The 26,162-nt window shown below is 39.0% G+C and overlaps 1 protein-coding gene across 13 annotated transcripts in view; it reads left to right on the forward strand.

Moving 5' to 3' along the window:
* kirrel3b (kirre like nephrin family adhesion molecule 3b) overlaps nt 1-26,162 on the forward strand; it is a 658,462-nt gene that overhangs the window by 604,862 nt on the left and 27,438 nt on the right. For 8 of the 13 annotated variants that reach the window (XM_034168011.1, XM_034168012.1, XM_034168013.1 and 5 more), the window contains exons 10-11: nt 2,663-2,763; nt 23,774-23,984. In XM_034168011.1, the coding sequence (XP_034023902.1) occupies nt 2,663-2,763; nt 23,774-23,984 (312 nt within the window). The remainder of the gene's footprint in view (nt 1-2,662; nt 2,764-23,773; nt 23,985-26,162) is intronic. The other 5 variants (XM_034168015.1, XM_034168016.1, XM_034168017.1 and 2 more) reach the window with 1 other exon arrangement.

Below are 26,162 nucleotides of genomic sequence, written 5' to 3' on the forward strand. Positions count from 1 at the left end.
CAGTAAATGTTAAGATTTATCTATGTTCAAATTTGTTTTATAACTCATTTGTATATGCTTAATATATATTTTAATCACAATCTCAAACAGTTGACCAATTCACTTTTGTATGTCCATTTATAAATGCTTATCAACGTGTTAGTAAACTTAAAAATACTATTATAAAGCCTTTACAAGCTGTTAGTAAAGTATTTGGTGTGAGCTTAACTAAAGTGAAGGTTAAATTTGCATTGTAACTCATTTGTAGATGCTATTTATATGTGTTATGCAGAGTCACCAACAGTTGACCAGTTCACTTTTATATATCCATTCATAAATACTTATCAACGCATATTTTGTTTTGTGGTATTAGATGAGGAGTGTGGGTTCATTCATCGCAAAATGTTAAAGTGTTCAGTTAGGAGGTGGTGTAGATTTGCCAGTAATTGCGCCGCCATTAGTTGCTAACTGATAGCTAAACTTGAGTTCAGAACGGGTCGCCATTAGCTGCTAAGCGATAGTGGCTAATTGGCTAACTGATATTAAAAAACTAATAAAGTTTTACATCCGATGATATAAATTCACATCGAACAAGCTAGATCAGTTAGATTTGGTACAACAATGGTTAGCCAATGCAGCTTTAGCCCACCATTAGTTGCTAACTGATAGCTAAACGTGGGTTCAAAACGGGTCGCCATTAGCTGCTAAGCGATAGCGGCTAATCAGCTAACGTATTAAAAACTAACATGGTAATATGTTAAGCAGTTAGATTTGGTATGACAATGGTTAGCCAATTCAGCTTTAGCCTAGCTTTCGCTAACACTTGCGTGGATATCCAATTAACCATTGTTTTTGGTTAAGTGTCCGCTGGAAGTGTGCATGAGAATGCCAGTCATTAAGCAACATTAGTCCATACGGTCCGTAAATTTGTTAAAACAAGTTTTTTTTTATTTTAATCTTTCTCCTCGGACGTTTGTTGACAATGAGAACAGAAACAGGAAGTAAGGTAGGACATCTTGCTCCCCATTTTAATTTATTGAACAATTGTGTGAGCTGCTGCCATCTGTTGCCGATATAGTATCATTTACTCTAAAATGGAGTAAATTAATTTTTTCCTCAAACTTCTCCACACAACACCCCATAATTACAACATTAAAAATGTTTTTTAGACTTTTGTGCTAATTTATTAAAAAAAATAAATAAAAAAATAAGAAATGATGTGTACATAAGTATTTACACCCTTTGCTCAATCCTTTGTTGAGGCACCATTGGCAGCAATTACAGCCTCAAATCTTCTTGAATATGATTTCACAAGCTTGGCGAGCTATCTTTGGGCATTGTTGCCCATTCCTCTTTGCAATACCTGTCAAGCTCCATCAGGTTGGATGGGGAGTGTTGGTGCACAGCTATTTTCAGATCTCTACAGAGATGTTCAATTGGATTCAGGTCTGGACTCTGGCTGGACCACTCAAGGACATTCACAGAGTCGTGCTGAAGCCACTTCTTTGATATCTTGGCTGTGTGCTTAGGGTCATTGTCCTGCTGAAAGATGAACTGTCGCCCCAGTCTGAGGTCAAGAGTGCTCTGGAGCAGGTTTTCATCCAGGATGTCTCTGTACATTGCTGCATTCATCTTTCCCTCAATCCTGACTAGTCTCCCAGTTCTTGCCACTGAAAAACATCCCCACAGCATGATGCTGCCACTACCATGCTTCACTGTAGGGATGGTGCCTGGTTCCCTCTGAACATCACACCTGGTATTCACGCCAAAGAGTTCAGAGAATTTTACTTCTCATGGTCTGAGAGTCCTTCAGTGCCTTTTACCCCAGGTGGACTCTAATTAAGATGTAAAAACACCTCAAGGAATATTGGTGGAAACAGGATGCATCGGAGCTCAATTATGAGCTTCATGGCAAAGGCTGTGATTACTTATATACATGTGATTTCATTTTTTTTTTTTTTTAATTTGCAAAAATCTCAATTTGTTCACACTGTCATTCTAGGGTATTGTGTGTGTGTGTGTGTGTGTGTGTGTTTTTTTTTTTATGACAGAATTTTGAGGGAAAAATGTCATCCATTTTGGAATAAAGCTGTAACAAAACAAAATGTAGAAAATGTGAAGTGTTGTGAATACTTTCTGGATGCACTGTAAATTGATAAAAAAAAAAAAGAACACTGAAAATAAAATGTGTTGCTGTGCATTATCTTCCAAAGTGTTTTGCTTTGGATATCTATAGATATTTAAGGTTTCATTTGTTGACCCACTGTTTTAAGAGACCAATCTGTTACAAGCGGATTGATGGAGAAACACTGTGACATTTGTTATCGTCTAACAATGGTATTTTTCTCTTTCCATCTGTGTAGACCTGATTACACTCCAAAGAGCTGCCTTAGCACTCTTCACAGACTTTTATCTCAGTAGGAGTAATAATGCCAGTCATAAATCAACAATTTCTTCATCTCGAATGAGGTCTGGGGCCTCACTCGTGTCCTTTGTTCAGACTCAGAGTGTCCTTGGAGAGACTGTGCAGCGAAAGTGGCAGATTATGGAACATTTCAGGTGCTACCGATCTGGGCAGAATGATTAAAATGTAATATAGCACCAAACTAGACTGAGCAAAACTGTCATGTAAACTACATCTGAAAATTTAATTATTCATCACTCAATATGTCTCATTCTACAGGACCGCCTACCATCTCCAGTACACAGACCCAGCAGGCACTACACGGAGAAAAGGGACAAATCAAATGTTTCATTCGAAGTACACCTCCTCCAGACCGCATTGTAAGTACATGTGGATAAATATTTATTTATTTTTATTCATTTCAGTGTTGTGCTGTATATTTCAATCTACAATAATAATAGTACGATTAATACAATGATAATCTTGGGGTCATTTCCCATTAAGGGGTGGGGGCACCATGTCTAACATTCATAAGTGAATATTATGTCAGGCAAACATTAGCATTACAGAGTAGCTAAGGTTGCCATTCATTCGTAGAAATGTAACAGTCTAATTCAGAACCTTTGAAAGTAAGAAAGGAAAATATAGTATACGAGGTCTGTTAGAAAACTATCCGACCTTTTTATTTTTTTAAAAAACTATATGGGTTTGAATCATGTGCGCTTGCATCAGCCAAGCTTGAACCTTCGTGCGCATGTGTGAGTTTTTTCACGCCTGTCAGTTGCGACATTTGCCTGTGGTCAGGCTTTGAGTGAGCACTGGTCCACCCCCCTCGTCAGATTTTCATTGTCAGGAAAATGGCTGAGCGATTGCAGCAGTGCTGAATCAGATTTTTCCAGAAACTGTGAGAGCCAGCCAGGTGGAAACCATTCGGAAGATTCAGACGGCTTTCGGTGAGGATACTCTGGGCGTCACAGAGATTAAGGAGCATTACAACCGGATTAAAGATGGCCCACAGCGGTGGAGGGCACGCCGCACTCTGAGCGGCCATCGACGGGCTGAAACGACCAGATCATTTCCAAAGTAAACGCTCTGGTGATGTGGCACCGTCGTCTGACTACCAGAGAAATAAAGAAGACGTGGACATCAGCACTTTTGCGGCACATTCCACTGTTACAGGAGATTTTGTAATGAAAGACGTGCGGAGGAATTAGCACGTCGGGACGGAGCCGCAATGGCGCACAACAAAAAGCACGTCCATGTTGGAAATATCACAGGATAAGTTGTGACATGCCTAGCTGTTACACAATTGCTCGGATACTCACTCGACTGAAAAGTCACCGAAAGCCGTCTGAATCTTCCGAATGGTTTCCAACACGGAAACCAAAACCAAAATTTCCAACACAGAAACCAAAATTTGATTCAGCGCTGCTTCAATCGCTCAGCCATTTCTCTACAATGAAAATCCAACGAGGGGGGTGGACGAGTGTTCACTCAAAGCCTGCCCACAGGCGAATGACGCAACCGACAGGTGTGAAAAAACTCACGCATGCGCACGAAGGTTCAAGCTTGGCTGATGCAAGCGCACATGATTCAAATCCATATAGTTTAAAAAAAATAAAAAGGTCGGATAGCTTTCTAACAGACCTCGTACATTGTAGATAGCTGCTTACATTAACCTACTACAATTGCTTTTGACATGCAGTATACCGAAGATTTATGGTGTACTCACACAAGATCTGTATTGTGCCAAAACCTTTTGACTACCAAATCCAGTTCCTGTGATGAGTGTGAGTGCTCTGTATTATGCCCCTGCACGGTACACTGAACTTTGCCTGGGCCCACTTGAAGAGGAGGTCTTGGGTAAGGTTTTTGGTTCAGCCACTGTACACATCTCCTGTGAACACTAAAGATACTGGAGCATGGATCTCAGATTTCACATCAGTCATACAAACGATGTATTTATAAACTACAATGAATATTATTATTACTGCTTGGACAGTACAGTCTCCGTGTAATTCATGAACACTTAGGTTATAAATAATCACCTGCTGCCTCCATCAAAATCTAGTCCTTCATGCAACATGATTGATAAATTCAATACTGGATAATTTATATAGACATGGATATTTCTTTATATCCATATCTATATAAACTCTACATTATAAGACATATAATATAAGACATGCAAGAGGATGCCATGGCCACAAAATGACTCAAAATAACCCACAAAGTCAGCAATGTTTCAATCATACAGTCAATTACTGTTTTGGGAAAACTGTGTTGCCACTTTCATGGTTTTCCCACAGAACTGGATTACTTTTCAAGTGTTGCAGCAGGAAAAAAAAATGTTTGCAAGCTGAGCAAACTTAGTTTGTCTGCAAATGGCACTGCTGGCTTTTATCCTTTTTTGGGGGGGGGGGATATTTTTGAGTGGCTATTGGTTCGTTTTGTGACAGAGACCTGGCAACCCTGTGTCGGAGAGAGCACTTTGTCAAAACCAAGGTCACATCATGATGATGAACATGTAATGCAATGTGAGCAGAGGTCATCAGGAGAGTGGGGAAGGGGGGGTGCCCATGTTTGGGCATGGAACAAAGCTACTGGGCATAGTGTAAAGGCCCCCTGACATGAGCATGACTTTTGATTCACGCACTTGCATACCCGTCGTTGATTCCATCTGCTGTGTTCCCAGCTGGACGCCATTGTTTGTTCCACCACCTGCCACGTGCTCTGCGCTGGACGCTGTGTATATAAAATAATTATTTTGTGTTGGATTAATCATTTTCTCTGCAAATTGGCCATTGAAATGAGGGGTGAGGAGTTCTGAAAGACATGATGGGGCATTACCATGTAAACACTGAAAAGTGAGCAGAGATTTTGTATGTGATCTGGGCAGAAATGGGAAGCCATCAAAGTGAGCGGAGGATGGGAGCAATGTGCTTGTGCTTACGCACTATCATCAGGACCCTGGCAGTGCCATTACCAAATTGTTTGTCCCACTATAGATGAGGTTCTGAAATCATATTACAAGACTCTTGATTGAAAGAAATATATTATATTGTTTATAATTACAAACAAGAAAAACAAAAATAATTACAAATTTATAATTACAAACAAAACACACACACACACCAATACCAACAAAAACAACAAAAAACAAACTATTAGTCTGCCACTTTTGATGGAGAGGGGTGGGCAATAATTCAGTGGGGGAGGGTAGAACCCCCAGTAACCCCATAAGTCAAACCATGAATGATAAATAGATATTTTACAGTGATAAAAAGCATCATAAAACATCACAGTATAAATGCTTACAAGATTGATCTGTATGATTTCTGTTTGTGTAAAGAACAATTCCTCACTGTATTATTTATGTGTTGGCAAAGCTATCTCAACACGGCAAGTGCAAGCAATAAAAGCTGTGTTTATTGAATTTCATAGCATTAGCTTGATTATTTGTTTTTATATGAATACATGGCCGTGAAAACCTAGTTAAACCCCTTAGTTTCTCATTTAATGCACACTTATGCTCTGTTAGCACAGATCCGATTAAGATTTATGAACCTGATATAAACATCCTACTCTCCAAGCCCACTTTGTGCAAGTAGTAATTTGTGCATGTGCCTGCATACGTGTGTGGTTAATTGCCATACTCTGTCATCCAGTGTGTTTTGTTTGTTGAAGTGAAATGTTAACTAGCAACGCAATTAATGTTCACTTCATTGGCGAGGCAGACCTGTAGAGAAATAGCTGTTCGGTGTTGAGATTTTAATCCTCAGATCACCGTATTTGTTTTTCATATTATGGAATTTATCTTTGTTAGTTTTATGGCTCATAACTGCAGATGCTGCAGTTTTAACTTGATTTTTGTACAATGTTGAGAATGAGGATAAAGAAAGTCCTGCACTTATGTTATTCATTTTGCTTTCAAACCATGAAGCCAATGACAACAGCATTCTTTCATTACCTGAGGCCAAAATATGGCCATGGGGTATTGCGAAGGCCTTGCGTCCGTGCGTCCACGTGTTTGTGCTCAGCATTTAGTAGTGTTCAGAATAATAGTAGTGCTATGTGACTAAAAATATGAATCCAGGTTTTGAGTATATTTCTTATTATTACATGGGAAACAAGGTACCAGAAGATTCAGTAGATTCTCACAAATCCAACAAGACCAAGCATTCATGATATGCACACTCTTAAGGCTATGAAATTGGGCTATTAGTAAAAAAAAAAAAAAAAAAAAAAGTAGAAAAGGGGGTGTTCACAATAATAGTAGTGTGGCATTCAGTCAGTGAGTTTGTCAATGTTGTGGAACAAACAAGTGTGAATCAGGTGTCCCTATTTAAGGATGAAGCCAGCACCTGTTGAACATGCTTTTCTCTTTGAAAGCCTGAGAAAAATGGGATGTTCAAGACATTGTTCAGAAGAACAGCGTAGTTTGATTAAAAAGTTGATTGGAGAGGGGAAAACTTATACGCAGGTGCAAAAAATTATAGGCTGTTCATCTACAATGATCTCCAATGCTTTAAAATGGACAAAAAAAAAAACACACAGATGCGTGGAAGAAAATGGAAAACAACCATCAAAATGGATAGAACAATAACCAGAATGGCAAAGGCTCACCCATTGATCAGCTCCAGGATGATCAAAGTCTGGAGTTATGTGTAAGTGCTGTGACAGTTACTGTAAGTTCAGTCCTATAATTGCCAGGGTCTTCAAATTCACAGGGAGTATTCTTGGGACACAGACCTTGAACAACTTCAAAGATGGCTAACCTTGACCTATTTTAAGAGGACAAAAGGTCACATTCTGTTTCCTATTTTTATACTCATATGGCCGAGGGTATTTTAGCATCACGTTCTAGTTTAAGTTAAAAGGAAACACCTGACACATGGCAGAATTTCTCAAACTGAAACAGTGTGTTCTCACATATTGATTAAAAATCTGTTTTCACAAATTAATTCTGATATGTTCTTTTATCTTTATCCACTAAAATATATTCATTCTGTTTTCAGCTGAATGAACTTTTTAAATCCAATATAGCACAAATGAATCATGCACCTGTAACAAAAACATATGCTCTCTTCATTGCAAGGTGCCATAAATAAAAGCAACCACTAAGCAGCATATATTAAATTACCATAGCATTGCATAACTAAATCCATAATGCAAATGTCAGTTCTTTCTGCATCTAACCACATCACTGTGTGGAGTTCATAGTGTCTGAAACAACAGAAATCGAAAGCTGCTTTACTGGAAAAAAAAAAAAAACTTTTCACAAGCCTTGATTTTCTGCATTTCTCTAAATGTTATGCTTTAATTTATAATGTATTTGTGCAGCACATTCCTTCTGCATTTCAAAGAAATACCAAACACTAATTGAAAATTACTTCATGTGCATTCTGGATTTAAGTGTTCAGCATGACTTGCATTCTTATAAATAAATAACAAAAACCACCACCAACAGTAGCTGCTGCACCCAATGAAAATGTGATGGAAGGGCAAAATTTCTATATTTGATATTGGTCATCAAATAATACAAATTACATTTGCTTATTAAGTCCATTATAAAAGCCAATCTTCTAATTGTGAGAAGTACTATCAGAAATAATGTCTTAATCTAAAGAGTTCAAAATTTTTTTCTTCAAGGTCTTCATGATTAGCAGTGACCTGCCATTGGGAATGGAACAAACAACCTGTAATGTCAAACACACCTGCTCTTAACTTTTATCATGTCCTTGATAAGATTTTTTTTCCCCATAACAAGCACAGGCATGGCCAGCTGGTGGCAGTATATGGTAAAATACACATCAACTGAAACCTTTTTTTGGTGTTGAGCTGGTGCATCAAAGATAGCCGATGTTGAACTAGTTTGTCTTCATTATATAGCCTTTGAATTAGTTATTGTTTTTAGTTACTGTTTTTGAGACATTATGCTCAACAAAGTGCAGGACGTGGACTTAATTACACCATGTTTACACTAGGGCTGCAGCTATTGATTATTTTAGTAATCGAGTATTCTATCGATTATTCTGGCGATTAATCGAGTAATTGGATAAAAAAGTACTTTTGCATTTTAAAACATTAAAAGTCCAGGGCTCTCCCTAAGCAATGGCACAGTGTCGCTGCATCATCACGGAGATGATCAAATTTAGTGTATCCCTTTCTGTCTTCTTGAGTAATTATTTATTTTTTCACATTTTTACAAGTTTTGGATCTTTCCTGGTGTCAGGAGCTCAGCCAAAGTCTTGACATTTTGCTGAAATGGTGATGATTTGTGGCTTTCTGTTTTTTGTTTTCCCCAACTTGTAAAATTTAACCATTTTTATTTATTTCTTTTTTTTAAGGTTGGTGGAGTGGGTCCCTGCGTGAATTTCATTTGCATTTCATTTTCAGCTGGAGGATGAACATGCAAGCCTCGCTGTTTTTTTTTATTAGGCAGGTTATATTTTGCCGGATACGGCAAACACGCACCTAGCGATATTTGACCAGATCTCCTTGCTGATTGGCTAGTTCAAATGACATCACCGTAGAGTTTATTTCCACATGGCGCCACCCTCGGCAAAGTTAAACTGGACAATATTTCGCCATATGCGACACCAGTAAAATGGCAGGTTGCACTGTTTTGCCGGCCATCTAAATTTATTCACGACGGAACGGAATGGCCGCAGTCGGGCGGGAACTTAAAGGCAATCGGAGTTTAAGATCTCCTTATTTCACATTCTTGATAGTAGCTCGATATTGGTGAATTTCATTATTGAAATTGGTATATTTTACCATTCACTATTTTCATGGGTGGATTGATCAAAGGTTTTGCAGACATGACACTGACAGAAAAAAACAGGATAAACACACATGCCGACGTGGACTTCTGTATTTTCATTTTTATTCGGTCTTGAATTTGCAGGTTTTGTTCATCATCCCCGCCCTACACAGAAAACTACCAAGACTGCAAAAATTATTTCCACCATGCCTGAAATTATTTCCACCGCGTGGTCAAAAGCACCGGTGGACATAATTTTGGGCGCAACAGTGGAAATAATTTTGGGCATGGCTATGCCACCTTTTTGAGCTGCTTTTAGCATCCGAGAATCCCTCAGGCTATTTCCACCGCATGCCGCAAAGCGCCGGTGGACATAATTTTGGGCACGACGGTGGAAATAATTTTTGCCACATGGAGGAAATAATTTGTCAGTGTGGCCTGGACGGATCTGAGTGAGGGCAGTGCTGAGCCCCTCACACCAGGCAGAGAGAGGCAGCAGTTGGCCGCGCACGTAGAGCGGCCACTGGACTAAACTGTGTTTTTTAAAAGAAAAAAACAAATGCACTGCTTCGCTTTAAATGCACAGTAAGCTATTTCAGATGAGCAGCATGGACCGTCTTTTTCCTAAAAGGCTTTATTTTATTCTGTTTGTGTTTTGGGAAAGCTGTAGCTTTTGTGCTAATTTGATTAGTGCTTGTCTTCTTCTGTTTGTTTTTCTGGGGACATTATAGCACCACACACAGGCCTGGCATATGCACTACAATGTTAAATGAAGCTTCGAGGCACAGAATTTGCCTCAAACATTTTTTGTAATCGAATTATTCGAATTACTCGACTAATCGTTTCAGCCCTAGTTTACACCGAGTCCATGATGGAATTGCAATCGACAAATGGACTCTGCTCGCCATCACTCTCACTGACTCCCACTGGGGTGGCAGGCTGGTCACAATGAAGTCTCCATGGTCATAAGAAAGAACCCTCTTGGTCACCATCACTCCCCATCAGTCTTCAACAGGTGTGTGAGTGTATTTAACGGTTTAAAAATCTCAAGTTGTGCGACCCAGTTAACAGATATACTCAACAAAAATATAAACGCAACACTTTTGGTTTTGCTCCCATTTTGTATGAGATGAACTCAAAGATCTAAAACTTTTTCCACATACACAATATCACCATTTCCCTCAAATATTGTTCACAAACCAGTCTAAATCTGTGATAGTGAACACTTCTCCTTTGCTGAGATAATCCATCCCACCTCAAAGGTGTGCCATACCAAGATGCTGATTAGACACCATGATTAGTGCACAGGTGTGCCTTAGACTGTCCACAATAAAAGGCCACTCTGAAAGGTGCAGTTTTGTTTTATTGGGGGGGGGGGATACCAGTCAGTATCTGGTGTGACCACCATTTGCCTCATACAGTGCAACACATCTCCTTCGCATAGAGTTGATCAGGTTGTCAATTGTGGCCTGTGGAATGTTGGTCCACTCCTCTTCAATGGCTGTGCGAAGTTGCTGGATATTGGCAGGAACTGGTACACGCTGTCGTATACGCCGGTCCAGAGCATCCCAAACATGCTCAATGGGTGACATGTCCGGTGAGTATGCCGGCCATGCAAGAACTGGGACATTTTCAGCTTCCAAGAATTGTGTACAGATCCTTGCAACATGGGGCCGTGCATTATCCTGCTGCAACATGAGGTGATGTTCTTGGATGTATGGCACAACAATGGGCCTCAGGATCTCGTCACGGTATCTCTGTGCATTCAAAATGCCATCAATAAAATGCACCTGTGTTCTTCGTCCATAACAGATGCCTGCCCATACCATAACCCCACCGCCACCATGGGCCACTCGATCCACAACATTGACATCAGAAAACTGCTCACCCACACGACGCCACACACACTGTCTGTCATCTGCCCTGAACAGTGTGAACCGGGATTCATCCGTGAAGAGAACACCTCTCCAACGTGCCAAACTCCAGAGAATGTGAGCATTTGCCCACTCAAGTCGGTTACAACGAGGAACTGGAGTCAGGTTGAGACCCCGATGAGGACGACGAGCATGCAGATGAGCTTCCCTGAGACGGTTTCTGACAGTTTGTGCAGAAATTCTTTGGTTATGCAAACCAATTGTTTCAGCAGCTGGCTGGTCTCAGATGATCTTGGAGGTGAACATGCTGGATGTGGAGGTCCTGGGCTGGTGTGGTTACACGTGATCTGCGGTTGTGAGGCTGGTTGAATGTACTGCCAAATTCTCTGAAACGCCTTTGGAGACGGCTTATGGTAGAGAAATGAACATTCAATACACGAGCAACAGCTCTGGTTGACATTCCTGCTGTCAGCATGCCAATTGCACGCTCCCTCAAATCTTGCGACATCTGTGGCATTCAATCATCAATCAATCAACTTTTTTCTTGTATAGCGCCAAATCACAACAAACAGTTGCCCCAAGGCGCTCCACATTGCAAGGCAAGGCCATACAATAATTATGAAACACAGTCTACGTCTAAAGCAACATAACCAAGGGATGGTCCAGGGTCACCCGATCCAGCCCTAACTATAAGCCTTAGCGAAAAGGAAAGTTTTAAGCCTAATCTTAAAAGTAGAGAGGGTATCTGTCTCCCTGATCTGAATTGGGAGCTGGTTCCACAGGAGAGGAGCCTGAAAGCTGAAGGCTCTGCCTCCCATTCTACTCTTACAAACCCTAGGAACTACAAGTAAGCCCGCAGTCTGAGAGCGAAGCGCTCTAATGGGGTAATATGGTACTATGAGGTCCCTAAGATAAGATGGGACCTGATTATTCAAAACCTTATAAGTAAGAAGAAGAATTTTAAATTCTATTCTAGCATTAACAGGAAGCCAATGAAGGGAGGCCAACACGGGTGAGATATGCTCTCTCCTGCTAGTCCCCGTCAGTACTCTAGCTGCAGCATTCTGAACCAACTGAAGGCTTTTTAGGGAACTTTTAGGACAACCTGATAATAATGAATTACAGTAGTCCAGCCTAGAGGAAACAAATGCATGAATTAGTTTTTCAGCATCACTCTGAGACAAGACCTTTCTGATTTTAGAGATATTGCGTAAATGCAAAAAGGCAGTCCTACATATTTGTTTAATATGCGCTTTGAATGACATATCCTGATCAAAAATAACTCCAAGATTTCTCACAGTATTACTAGAGATCAGGGAAATGCCATCCAGAGTAACGATCTGGTTAGACACCATGCTTCTAAGATTTGTGGGGCCAAGTACAATAACTTCAGTTTTATCTGAGTTTAAAAGCAGGAAATTAGAGGTCATCCATGTCTTTATGTCTGTAAGACAATCCTGCAGTTTAGCTAATTGGTGCGTATCCTCTGGCTTCATGGATAGATAAAGCTGGGTATCATCTGCGTAACAATGAAAATTTAAGCAATACCGTCTAATAATACTGCCCAAGGGAAGCATGTATAAAGTGAATAAAATTGGTCCTAGCACAGAACCTTGTGGAACTCCATAATTAACTTTAGTCTGTGAAGAAGATTCCCCATTTACATGAACAAACTGTAATCTATTAGACAAATATGATTCAAACCACCGCAGCGCAATGCCTTTAATACCTATGACATGCTCTAATCTCTGTAATAAAATTTTATGGTCAACAGTATCAAAAGCAGCACTGAGGTCCAACAGAACAAGCACAGAGATAAGTCCACTGTCCGAAGCCATAAGAAGATCATTTGTAACCTTCACTAATGCTGTTTCTGTACTATGATGAATTCTAAAACCTGACTGAAACTCTTCAAATAGACCATTCCTCTGCAGGTGATCAGTTAGCTGTTTTACAACTACCCTCTCAAGAATCTTTGAGAGAAAAGGAAGGTTGGAGATTGGCCTATAATTAGCTAAGATAGCTGGGTCAAGTGATGGCTTTTTAAGTAATGGTTTAATTACTGCCACCTTAAAGGCCTGTGGTACATAACCAACTAACAAAGATAGATTGATCATATTTAAGATTGAAGCATTAAATAATGGTAGGACTTCCTTGAGCAGCCTGGCAGGAATGGGGTCTAATAAGCATGTTGATGGTTTGGATGAAGTAACTAATGAAAATAACTCAGACAGAACAATCGGAGAGAAAGAGTCTAACCAAATACCGGCATCACTGAAAGCAGCCAAAGATAACGATACATCTTTGGGATGGTTATGAGTAATTTTTTCTCTAATAGTCAAAATTTTGTTAGCAAAGAAAGTCATGAAGTCATTACTAGTTAAAGTTAATGGAATACTCAGCTCAATAGAGCTCTGACTCTTTGTCAGCCTGGCTACAGTGCTGAAAAGAAACCTGGGGTTGTTCTTATTTTCTTCAATTAGTGATGAGTAGAAAGATGTCCTAGCTTCACGAAGGGCTTTCTTATAGAGCAACAAACTCTTTTTCCAGGCTAAGTGAAGATCTTCTAAATTAGTGAGACGCCATTTCCTCTCCAACTTACGGGTTATCTGCTTTAAGCTACGAGTTTGTGAGTTATACCACGGAGTCAGACACTTCTGATTTAAAGCTCTCTTTTTCAGAGGAGCTACAGCATCCAAAGTTGTCTTCAATGAGGATGTAAAACTATTGACAAGATACTCTAACTCCCTTACAGAGTTTAGGTAGCTACTCTGCTCTGTGTTGGTATATGACATTAGAGAACATAAAGAAGGAATCATATCCTTAAACCTAGTTACAGCGCTTTCTGAAAGACGTCTAGTGTAATGAAACTTATTCCCCACTGCAGGGTAGTCCATCAGGGTAAATGTAAATGTTATTAAAAAATGATCAGACAAAAGGGAGTTTTCAGGGAATACTGTTAAGTCTTCTATTTCCATACCATAAGTCAGAACAAGATCTAAAATATGATTAAAGTGGTGGGTGGACTCATTTACTTTTTGAGCAAAGCCGATAGAGTCTAATAATAGATTAAATGCAGTGTTGAGGCTGTCATTCTCAGCATCTGTGTGGATGTTAAAATCGCCCACTATAATTATCTTATCTGAGCTAAGCACTAAGTCAGACAAAAGGTCTGAAAATTCACAGAGAAACTCACAGTAACGACCAGGTGGACGATAGATAATAACAAATAAAACTGGTTTTTGGGACTTCCAATTTGGATGGACAAGACTAAGAGACAAGCTTTCAAATGAATTAAAGCTCTGTCTAGGTTTTTGATTAATTAATAAGCTGGAATGGAAGATTGCTGCTAATCCTCCGCCCCGGCCCGTGCTACGAGCATTCTGACAGTTAGTGTGACTCGGGGGTGTTGACTCATTTAAACTAACATATTCATCCTGCTGTAACCAAGTTTCTGTTAGGCAGAATAAATCAATACGTTGATCAATTATTATATCATTTACCAACAGGGACTTAGAAGAAAGAGACCTAATGTTTAATAGACCACATTTAACTGTTTTAGTCTGTGGTGCAATTGAAGGTGCTATATTATTTTTTCTTTTTGAATTTTTATGCTTAAATAGATTTTTGCTAGTTATTGGTGGTCTGGGAGCAGGCACCGTCTCTACGGGGATGGGGTAATAGGGGGATGGCAGGGGGAGAGAAGCTGCAGAGAGGTGTATAAGACCACAGCTCTGCCTCCTGGTCCCAACGCTAGACAGTCACAGTTTGGAGGATCCCAAAAAATTGGCCAGATTTCTAGAAATGAGAGCTGCTCCCTCTAAAGTGGGATGGATGCCGTCTCTCCTAACAAGACCAGGTTTTCCCCAGAAGCTTTGCCAATTGAAGCTTTGCAATTTGCCAATTGCTTTGCATTGTGCTGTGTGATAAAACTGCACCTTTCAGAGTGGCCTTTTATTGTGGGCAGTCTAAGGCACACCTGTGCACTAATCATGGTGTCTAATCAGCATCTTGATATGGCACACCTGTGAGGTGGGATGGATTATCTCAGCAAAGGAGAAGTGCTCACTATCACAGATTTAGACTGGTTTGTGAACAATATTTGAGGGAAATGGTGATATTGTGTATGTGGAAAAAGTTTTAGATCTTTGAGTTCATCTCATACAAAATGGGAGCAAAACCAAAAGTGTTGCGTTTATATTTTTGTTGAGTGTACATGGGTCTCATAATTGGTCTTGATATACTCTCACATGTCACCACTCATGCTCAACCTAAACCTATGGGTCATAATAGCCTCTCAACTGACTATGCATAGGGTTGCATCAGTGGTCATGGATATTCACTCGCACAATTCAGTCGCAATGCAAGCTTGGTATAAACACAAATAACAAATCACAACTGCGACCAGCCAAGACTTGTGAGAGTTGACAAAATGTCATGATCTTTTAGGTTTTATATAGGTCTCAGTGTGGTGTAAACGGGGCATTAAATTCTTATTTCCTCATTGGAGTTTACAGTGTACATGCTTTGTGTTTTCTGTAACTGAGGACTAATGAAGAGTATCTCTATTCTTTATTGGTCCCTATTTAGAAGTAGAAAAGCCATGATCCTTGGGTACTGCTCGAATAACTTTGTGTCAAATGAGCAGCTACTAAGGGAGACTCTCCCCTTTGTTCACATTACCTACAAATGAGGGCAACAAGCAGTTGCCATTTGTTGCATGAATGATTCTGGGCATGCCCAGCTCATGGTTACTTGGCCTTATTGTGTACAATGTTTAATGAATATTTTAATACACAGGTAAAGTGACACCATCACAAAGTGCTTTACCTAAATGCTTGACTGTTTGACAGAACCTAAATTCAGTCAAATTGTTTCAGTAAATCATGTGTCACGATGATACTGCTTTATCACTAGTTAAGTTACTAATGTCTTGGTAATATGTGTTGCAGGCTCAGAGGGCTTACCTGATAAAAAAAACAAAAAACAAACAAAAAACAGGGTTTTTAGATTTAAAAGTGTTTATTTCTCACTAGCTTTTGCAAAATACAAGAAAAAAATACCTAACATAATAGATTTGCACAGATATACAGCTGTTTGGGAGTGGCAAAGCTTCTGGGGAAAACCTGGTCTTGTTAGGAGAGACGGCATCCATCCCACTTTGGATGGAGCAGCTCTCATTTCTAGAAATCTGGCCAATTTTCTTAAATCCTCCAAACCGTGACTATCCAGGGTTGGGAAGTAGGAAGCAGAGTTGTAGTCTTACACACCTCTCTGCAGCTTCTCTCCCCCTGCCATCCCCTCATTACCCCATCCCCGTAGAGACGGTGCCTGCTCCCAGACCACCAATAACCAGCAAAAATCTATTTAAGCATAAAAATTCAAAAAGAAAAAATAATATAGCACCTTCAACTGCACCACAGACTAAAACAGTTAAATGTGGTCTATTAAACATTAGGTCTCTCTCTTCTAAGTCCCTGTTAGTAAATGATATAATAATTGATCAACATATTGATTTATTCTGCCTTACAGAAACCTGGTTACAGCAGGATGAATATGTTAGTTTAAATGAGTCAACACCCCCGAGTCACACTAACTGCCAGAACGCTTGTAGCACGGGCCGAGGCGGAGGATTAGCAGCAATCTTCCATTCCAGCTTATTAATTAATCAAAAAACCAGACAGAGCTTTAATTCATTTGAAAGTTTGACTCTTAGTCTTGTCCATCCAAATTGGAAGTCCCAAAAACCAGTTTTATTTGTTGTTATCTATCGTCCTCCTGGTCATTACTGTGAGTTTCTCTGTGAATTTTCAGAACTTTTGTCTGACTTAGTGCTTAGCTCAGATAAGATAATTATAGTGCATTTAATCTATTATTAGACTCAATTGGCTTTGCTCAAAATGTAAATGAGTCCTCCCACCACTTTAATCATACCTTAGATCTTGTTCTGACTTATGGTATGGAAATTGAAGACTTAACAGTATTCCCTGAAAACTCCCTTCTGTCTGATCATTTCTTAATAACATTTACATTTACTCTGATGGACTACCCAGCAGTGGGGAATAAGTTTCATTACACTAGAAGTCTTTCAGAAAGCGCTGTAACTAGGTTTAAGGATATGATTCCTTCTTTATGTTCTCTAATGCCATATACAACACAGTGCAGAGTAGCTACCTAAACTCTATAAGTGAGATAGAGTATCTCGTCAATAGTTTTACATCCTCATTGAAGACAACTTTGGATGCTGTAGCTCCTCTGAAAAAGAGAGCTTTAAATCAGAAGTGCCTGACTCCGTGGTATAACTCACAAACTCGCAGCTTAAAGCAGATAACCTGTAAGTTGGAGAGGAAATGGCATCTCACTAATTTAGAAGATCTTTACTTAGCCTGGAAAAAGAGTCTGTTGCTCTATAAAAAAGCCCTCCGTAAAGCTAGGACATCTTACTACTCGTCACTAATGAAGAAAATAAGAACAACCCCAGGTTTCTTTTCAGCACTGTAGCCAGGCTGACAAAGACTCAGAGCTCTATTGAGCCGAGTATTCCTTTAACTTTAACTAGTAATGACTTCATGACTTTCTTTGCTAATAAAATTTTAACTATTAGAGAAAAAATTACTCATAACCATCCCAAAGACGTATCGTTATCTTTGGCTGCTTTCAGTGATGCCGGTATTTGGTTAGACTCTTTCTCTCAGATTGTTCTGTCTGAGTTATTTTCATTAGTTACTTCATCCAAACCATCAACATGTCTATTAGACCCCATTCCTACCAGGCTGCTCAAGGAAGCCCTACCATTATTTAATGTTTCGATCTTAAATATGATCAATCTATCTTTATTAGTTGGCTATGTACCACAGGCTTTTAAGGTGGCAGTAATTAAACCATTACTTAAAAAGCCATCACTTGACCCAGCTATCTTAGCTAATTATAGGCCAATCTCCAACCTTCCTTTTCTCTCAAAAATTCTTGAAAGGGTAGTTGTAAAACAGCTAACTGATCATCTGCAGAGGAATGGTCTATTTGAAGAGTTTCAGTCAGGTTTTAGAATTCATCATAGTAGAGAAACAGCATTAGTGAAGGTTACAAATGATCTTCTTATGGCCTCAGACAGTGGACTCATCTCTGTGCTTGTTCTGTTAGACCTCAGTGCTGCTTTTGATACTGTTGACCATAAAATTTTATTACAGAGATTAGAGCATGCCATAGGTATTAAAGGCACTGCGCTGCAGTGGTTTGAATCATATTTATCTAATAGATTATAATTTGTTCATGTAAATGGGGAATCTTCTTCACAGACTAAGGTTAATTATGGAGTTCCACAAGGTTCTGTGCTAGGACCAATTTTATTCACTTTATACATGCTTCCCTTAGGCAGTATTATTAGACAGCATTGCTTAAATTTTCATTGTTACGCAGATGATACCCAGCTTTATCTATCCATGAAGCCAGAGGACACACACCAATTAGCTAAACTGCAGGATTGTCTTACAGACATAAAGACATGGATGACCTCTAATTTCCTGCTTTTAAACTCAGATAAAACTGAAGTTATTGTACTTGGCCCCACAAATCTTAGAAACATGGTGTCTAACCAGATGCTTACTCTGGATGGCATTACCCTGACCTCTAGTAATACTGTGAGAAATCTTGGAGTCATTTTTGATCAGGATATGTCATTCAAAGCGCATATTAAACAAATATGTAGGACTGCTTTTTTGCATTTACGCAATATCTCTAAAATTAGAAAGGTCTTGTCTCAGAGTGATGCTGAAAAACTAATTCATGCATTTATTTCCTCTAGGCTGGACTATTGTAATTCATTATTATCAGGTTGTCCTAAAAGTTCCCTGAAAAGCCTTCAGTTAATTCAAAATGCTGCAGCTAGAGTACTAACGGGGACTAGAAGGAGAGAGCATATCTCACCTATATTGGCCTCTCTTCATTGGCTTCCTGTTAATTCTAGAATAGAATTTAAAATTCTTCTTCTTATTTATAAGGTTTTGAATAATCAGGTCCCATCTTATCTTAGGGACCTCATAGTACCATATCACCCCAATAGAGCGCTTCGCTCTCAGACTGCAGGCTTACTTGTAGTTCCTAGGGTTTGTAAGAGTAGAATGGGAGGCAGAGCCTTCAGCTTTCAGGCTCCACTCCTGTAGAACCAGCTCCCAATTCGGATCAGGGAGACAGACACCCTCTCTACTTTTAAGATTAGGCTTAAAACTTTCCTTTTTGCTAAAGCTTATAGTTAGGGCTGGATCAGGTGACCCTGAACCATCCCTTAGTTATTCTGTTATAGACTTAGACTGCTGGGGGGTTCCCATGATGCACTGAGTGTTTCTTTCTCTTTTTGCTCTGTATGCACCACTCTGCATTTAATCATTAGTGATTGATCTCTTCTCTCCTCCACAGCATGTCTTTTTCCTGGTTCTCTCCCTCAGCCCCAACCAGTCCCAGCAGAAGACTGCCCCTCCCTGAGCCTGGTTCTGCTGGAGGTTTCTTCCTGTTAAAAGGGAGTTTTTCCTTCCCACTGTCGCCAAGTGCTTGCTCACAGGGGGTCGTTTTGACCATTGGGGTTTTTACGTAATTATTGTATGGCCTTGCCTTACAATATAAAGCGCCTTGGGGCAACTGTTTGTTGTGATTTGGCGCTATATAAATAAAACTGATTGATTGAATTGATTATTTCAACATCTTGGATTTATTTGAGCAACCATCATAATGTCATGCTGTCATCACACTGCCTTCATTCATATTCAGTTGTCTTGATGCATAGCTCAGCATTTGCATCAAATAGTCTTACATTTTTTTCCCTGTCTTGTTGGTGACCCAGTGACCACATTTTTTTCTTGTCATTATAAAACACACACATTGACTGAAAATGAGTGGTAGCTTGTGGCATTGCCTCTGTCTCTTGAAGATGTGACCAAGGGGTCAGAGGAGGAATATTGCTTACCTAGTGAAAGAGTGTCAACTAGAACATTTCAGCCTCATTTCCACTAAGTGGTCCAGATTAGTACGGCACAGTGTGGTACAGTTCTGAATGGTTAAGCATGGCTTGGCTTGTGTTTCCACTCCCAGCAGTACCCTTTGGTAGGTAGAGCATGGTAAATGGTAAATGGACTGCATTTATATAGCGCTTTTCCATCTGCGGAATGCCTCACATTCACCCCGATGTCAGGGTTCTGCCATACAAGGCGCTCACTACACACCGGGAGCAATAGGAGATTAAAGGCCTTGCCCAAGGGCCCTTAGTGATTTTCCAGTCAGGCGGGGATTTGAACTCATGATCTTCTGGACTCAAACCCAACACCTTAACCACTAGACCATCACCTCCCCCTGCATGGTAGCTGTCAACATGCACATCATTGACTGCACATAAGCTGTCATGTGGCCCCATCTACATGGAAATAGGTTTAGGTGTGCCGCATACATTTTGTATAGTATATTTTTTGTATATTTGATGCACATGGAAATGATGTTTTCAGTGGCCAAAAACGATACTTATTGAAAACAGGTCCCAGAGTTGATAAATCTGAAAACACTGTCTTCATGTGGGCAAGCAAAACAGAACTTTTCTGAACCTATGATGTCATAGCATTATCTCTCTAACCTCAGCTGCTCATAATGAATGACATGCTGTTGTTGTTGTTGATAACAGTGTAATTTAACATACTTTTTTGTCTTGTTTTGTAATGTCTTGTTTGTCTTGTTTATTTTCAGCACAAGCAGAGGGCTTAAGAGATGACAGATGGCTGTGGTGAATACTGGTGTGAATAAATGGAGCACTGTCATGGTGATAAAATAATTGCAGAAAGGACTTTCAGCTTTTAAAATAAGCTATATTTTCTTGTTGGTGGTGGGACAAAGTGTTGGTGTCCACTGGTTCAGGCTGAGAAACACACTCAGAGCTGACAAGCAGAGGGACTTCTTTTTGCGGAAATTACTGAATAAAAGCAGCATTTTAAAAGAAGCACTTTCAGGCGTTGCCTTCCAAAACAAGGTTGTCTTATGTGGGTAACAGTTTTTGTCAGACTGTGATGATGAATCCGGTTGAAATGACACAACAGGTCAGATTAACACTTTATATTTACTCAGTGAGTGAATGGTTTTAATATTTGAAGCATTAGGAGACAGAACTGTATGAATGGGCATGTGAGGACTTCACTGAAAAGAAATATAGGGTCTGCAGATGTTATATTGCAGCTCTGTATTCATGTGGACCATCTAAATTAAAGATATATGTTGTTATTATTATTTGCCGCTTTGCAGTGTACCTTTTGCTGCTACGATTAGGGTGATGACACATTCATGTGTTACTATTAGCCAGTCAATGGACAGCAATGGGTGGGCTCCTCCTTTTTGTTACGATTCCATTATGGTACCCCGTTCCATTTGGTACCCCAAGCAAAGTGTGTCAAAAAGTGATATGTACGGGTCAACTCAAGGTACTTGTCCCTAAATCTGAATATAGAAATGCACAAAATAGCACTCTGTAATGTACCATGCCATACCGTACTGACCCAGACCACTTGATGGAAGCCAGCCATTTGGTCATGTGGTGTAGCAGATAGATGGTTACTTTCTCATGGAGGGGATGGACCAGTTGTCAACCTGGGTGGTTGCCATCCAGGACCAAATGTAATTCCATGGTGTGGTGGATGTGGTGATGTGTGACACCAGCACGAGTTTGTCTACAGAAAAATAATAATTTTGATAATTTTTCATTTAAATAAAAAGTATGGATTTTGACACAGGGACCTCAGATATGAAAATATTTTTGTTTATTTTGTCTGCATTTAATATTGTGTTCGAACATTTTTGGTTGGTTTCAATGTTTGAGAAAAAAAATGCACTTTTAAGACAATATGTTATTGTATGCCAATATTTATTCCTGTGTTACGATTTTTATCATTTCTACAAATATTCAGCAGATTATTCAGTAATGAAGATAATCATTAGCTCCTGGCCTGTCTCACATTCCTCTGTGAAAGTGTGCACTGCACTGCACGTACACATGCATTCTTCTTGCAGCCAAAGCTTAAAAGCACTGTAATTCAAAAAGCATGCAGAGACAAGTGCTGTCTGGAGTATATGCAATTTGCAACTGTCCATTAGACATTAGTTCATTGTGCAGATTGTTTGATCGAAGGTAACTCTTTCAGCCGTCTGCTTGTCAGACAGTCATGTACAGCAGTAAAGTGTGTCAGTAATACATAAACCAGTTTTATCCATAGCATGTTAACCATTCAAAGCAGGATACATCCTCTTTCATGTAATTCCGAAAGATGATTACACGCTCAGACGTCATTTAGCAACAGAATGTCCCTGGATTAGAATCGCTCCCCATCATTAGCTCAAAAAACAAACAAATACATTAACAAATCAAGCATATCCCTAGTAAAACTACTCATCAGCGTATTTCTTCAAGGTGTGTGCCTCCACAGTGTCGGATAGTGTTACAATGCAAGAATCAACCAGCAAAGCATCAAAAGACTTTGAATTTCAATTATTTTTTTCTGTCACACTTTCATCGCAAATCCTATAAAGTGTATTTCAATTAATTTAAAAGCATTGCTTCTTTTGAATCCATTGTATTTAGGTTGAGGTAGCTTGACCTTGGCTGCTACAGTCTTTATTCAGTCAGTCTACTCTTTTTTGAGTTGTGGGAGTTGTCGTCTTTGTATAAAATAACAGGAAAAAAAGTAACAGACAAAAAGAAGATTTTGTGGAAAACATAACAGAAAAAAAAAAAATTTGTAATGAATAAAGTAAATTTTGGAAAATACCAAATTCAATATAATTGCAGTATGTACATTAGATTACTCATCTGAAGACTTTTGCAGTATTTCAAAAACAATTACTGAAAATGATGCAAATGTAACATGATGCTAATAGACACAACAACAAATATTTGTTTCATATGACGTGTTCCATTTCCATTGGTCCATTTTTAGTATGAAGTGCATCATTTTCAGTAGCTGGTGTTGATGTAGGGTTGGTGTGTTAGCTGTTGTGATTAGGGTTAGGGGCTGAAGTTTGTTTGTTTTTTTTAGCTAATGATGGGGAGCGATTCTAATCCAGGAACATTCTGTTGCTAAATGACGTCTGAGCGTGTAATCATCTTTTGGAATTACATGAAAGAGGATGCATCCTGCTTTGGATGGCTAAACATCTTTGAATGGTTAACATGCTATGGATAAAACTGGTTTATGCCAAAAAGTGTGGCACCTTTTATCATGTCTCAGTGTGGTATCAAGCAGGTTTATGTCTCTTCACAGTTTTTACATTATATTTCCTGTAAACAGTGGTGGCAAAAACTTCAAGTACTGTATAAATACTGTACAAATCCTTTTGTTGTTGTTGTTGATACATTTGCTGAGTTAGTGTTGTAAACAGTTTTATTTGTAGTCAGCATTCTTCACCATAATGTGCTGGGTATATCCTTGAGGCCTCACAAATATGTAACTCCATAAAAGGCTTCCAGACCCACTTTACTGTGTTGAAAGCAACAATGTTTGCAGCCCTTTGGTTTTCTTCTTCTTCTTCCCTCAACTCATTCTTTGGAATATGCACTATTTAATTTTTTTTTTTTTTTACAAATATACATTTGGCAATAACATGCCCTTCTCCACATTTGCATGCATGTGCAGCCTGGAGAAGGTTGCTACAGCAGAAAATACGCCCAAAAATTGACAACAAACCATTGAACGAACTATCACTTTCTTTCTGCTTCACATGTCATCTCAGGCATGGTCATGGAAGGAAACCGTGTTGGAATCTGGGACTTCTGGACGCTACACGGTGGAAACCGTGACTACAGATGAAGGTGTGATCTCCACACTAACAATGAGTAACATCGTCCCAGCTGACTTCCAGACCATTTACAATTGTACAGCTTGGAACAGTTTTGGCTCTGACACAGAGATCATACGCCTTAAGGAACAAGGTGGGAGCCAAGGTTCGACACGTTCCACCTTCCTCTTCAAATTACGTGACTGTGCTTTTCGAGATTATTACAGAAAGTCCACCGTAAATGTGATGTGTTGTTCAGTGAGTCCATGGTCTTATGTCCAGTATTGTCAAACAATGTTAAATAATTGTGTCATGATATAAATGTGGGTTTCAATTTTTTTTATTTATTGAACTTGGTGGGGGGGGGGGTCAAGCAATAGACTGGCATACCATCCAGCAGGTGGAGTTGCAGACTCACATCCATCTCATCATCTCATGCTACGGTATCCAAGATAAACATCAGCACCAATGTGGCTTTAGGTATTTATGCAACTTACGTCTGCTGCTGTGTTAGTATGAAAAAATCAAACTGAGAAATCATATGTTAAAAACATTATAATTTTTATTGAATACAATAAAATAAAATAAATTGTAATTTTATTGAATGAACTGCTATTTTAAAGTAACAGATCTTTCTGTTCAATATTGCATACACTGTATGCATGTATGAGGGTAGGGGTAACTTATTATTCTGTAAATGATTAACAGCAAGCCAGTGGATAGTGGTAATTCTGCAACTTTTGACATCAGCATGACAAATTACTCATCTGTTTGTTTCGATTCACCTGTTTAAGGTTACTGGGGTAAAACCCATCTTAGTGCACCGTGGATAGCTTTGCAAACTGTGCATGCACTTATTCCCAATTAATATAAATTTACAATCTGCTCTTTTTTGAGTTGTGAGAGGAGTTGTCTTTGTATAAAATAACAGGAAAAAAGTAACAGACAAAAAGAAGATTTTGTGGAAAACATAACAGAAAAAAAATTTTTTTGTAATGAATAAAGTAAATTTTGGAAAATACCAAATTCAATATAATTGGAGTACATTAGATTACTCATAATCTGAAGACTTTTGCAGTATTTCAAAAACATTTACTGAAAATGATGCAAATGTAACATGATGCTAATGGACACAACAACAAATATTTGTTTCATATGACGTGTTCCATTCCCATAGGTCCATTTTTTAGTATAAAGGGCATCATTTTCAGTAATTGGTATTGAAGTAGGGTTGGTGTGTTAGCTGTTGGAATTAGGGTTAGGAGCTGAAGTTAGGAACAGTTGGATAGGATTAATACTACTACTACTACTACTACTACTACTAAATTTTATATAATTGGAGTACATTAGATTACTCATAATCTGAAGATCTTTGCAGTATTTCAAAAACAATTACTGAAAATTATGCAAATGTAACATGATGCAAATAGACACAACCACAAATTGTTTTTTTCATATGATGTGTTCCATTTCCATAGGTCCATTTTTAGTATGAAGTGCATTATTTTCAGTAATTGGTGTTGAAGTATCTAAAAAAAAAAAAAAAAATCAGATTTCAAGTAATCCAAAGGATTCCAATTGTACTGTATTCAGTAACTCATTACATTTCAAAGTAATCCTAACCAGCTCTGATGTTAGGGTTCAGGCTTGGGTTAGGGATTAGGAGTTCAGGTTAAAATTGGGTTTCGTGTTACGATTCAGGTTAAATTAGGGTTCCTAATGTAGGCTACATGTATATTTTTTACTTTTGTCTGTTACCTATTTTCCTGTCACTATCTTCTTTATAATTGTGGAAGGACAATTCAGTATCCAGAGAGGTTTGGTAAGGACATGGATTGGAACCCTGATCCTTCATGCCATGTGACAAGAAAGTATTTCTAAAGGAAAATATTATTGAAGTAATGTAATGCTGCTCCCCACCACACCTATTTAAATTTGAGATTTGCAAACACATTGCATTGACTATATACCTCCTACTGCACTGCTTCAGAAATACCTACTTATCTCCTGACCCTTGTTCCATTCCAGTAAGCGAGGCTGTGTTTTCTATCTACTTATGGCAAATGATAAATTATAAGGTGCTTATGTGAAAGTGACATTGATCAATGAAGGCATTAAATAAGCTTTAATGGCTGAGGAGGAAGACTTTCTTGTTTTGCATTTGTTTAAAAAGTAAGGTCATAAATGTGGGCTGGAAACTGAGGTGTTCATTAACATGCACTTTAATGTTGGAATGGCTGGTGGATAGGTATATACCTGTAGGTCTATATTGTTTCTCATGAAACACAACATAAGAGACACACATAAGCATGATTACACTTAAACTAATGCACACACTTTTACA

Source organism: Thalassophryne amazonica, chromosome 4 (assembly GCF_902500255.1).
Source record: "Thalassophryne amazonica chromosome 4, fThaAma1.1, whole genome shotgun sequence".
Lineage (NCBI taxonomy): Eukaryota > Metazoa > Chordata > Actinopteri > Batrachoidiformes > Batrachoididae > Thalassophryne > Thalassophryne amazonica.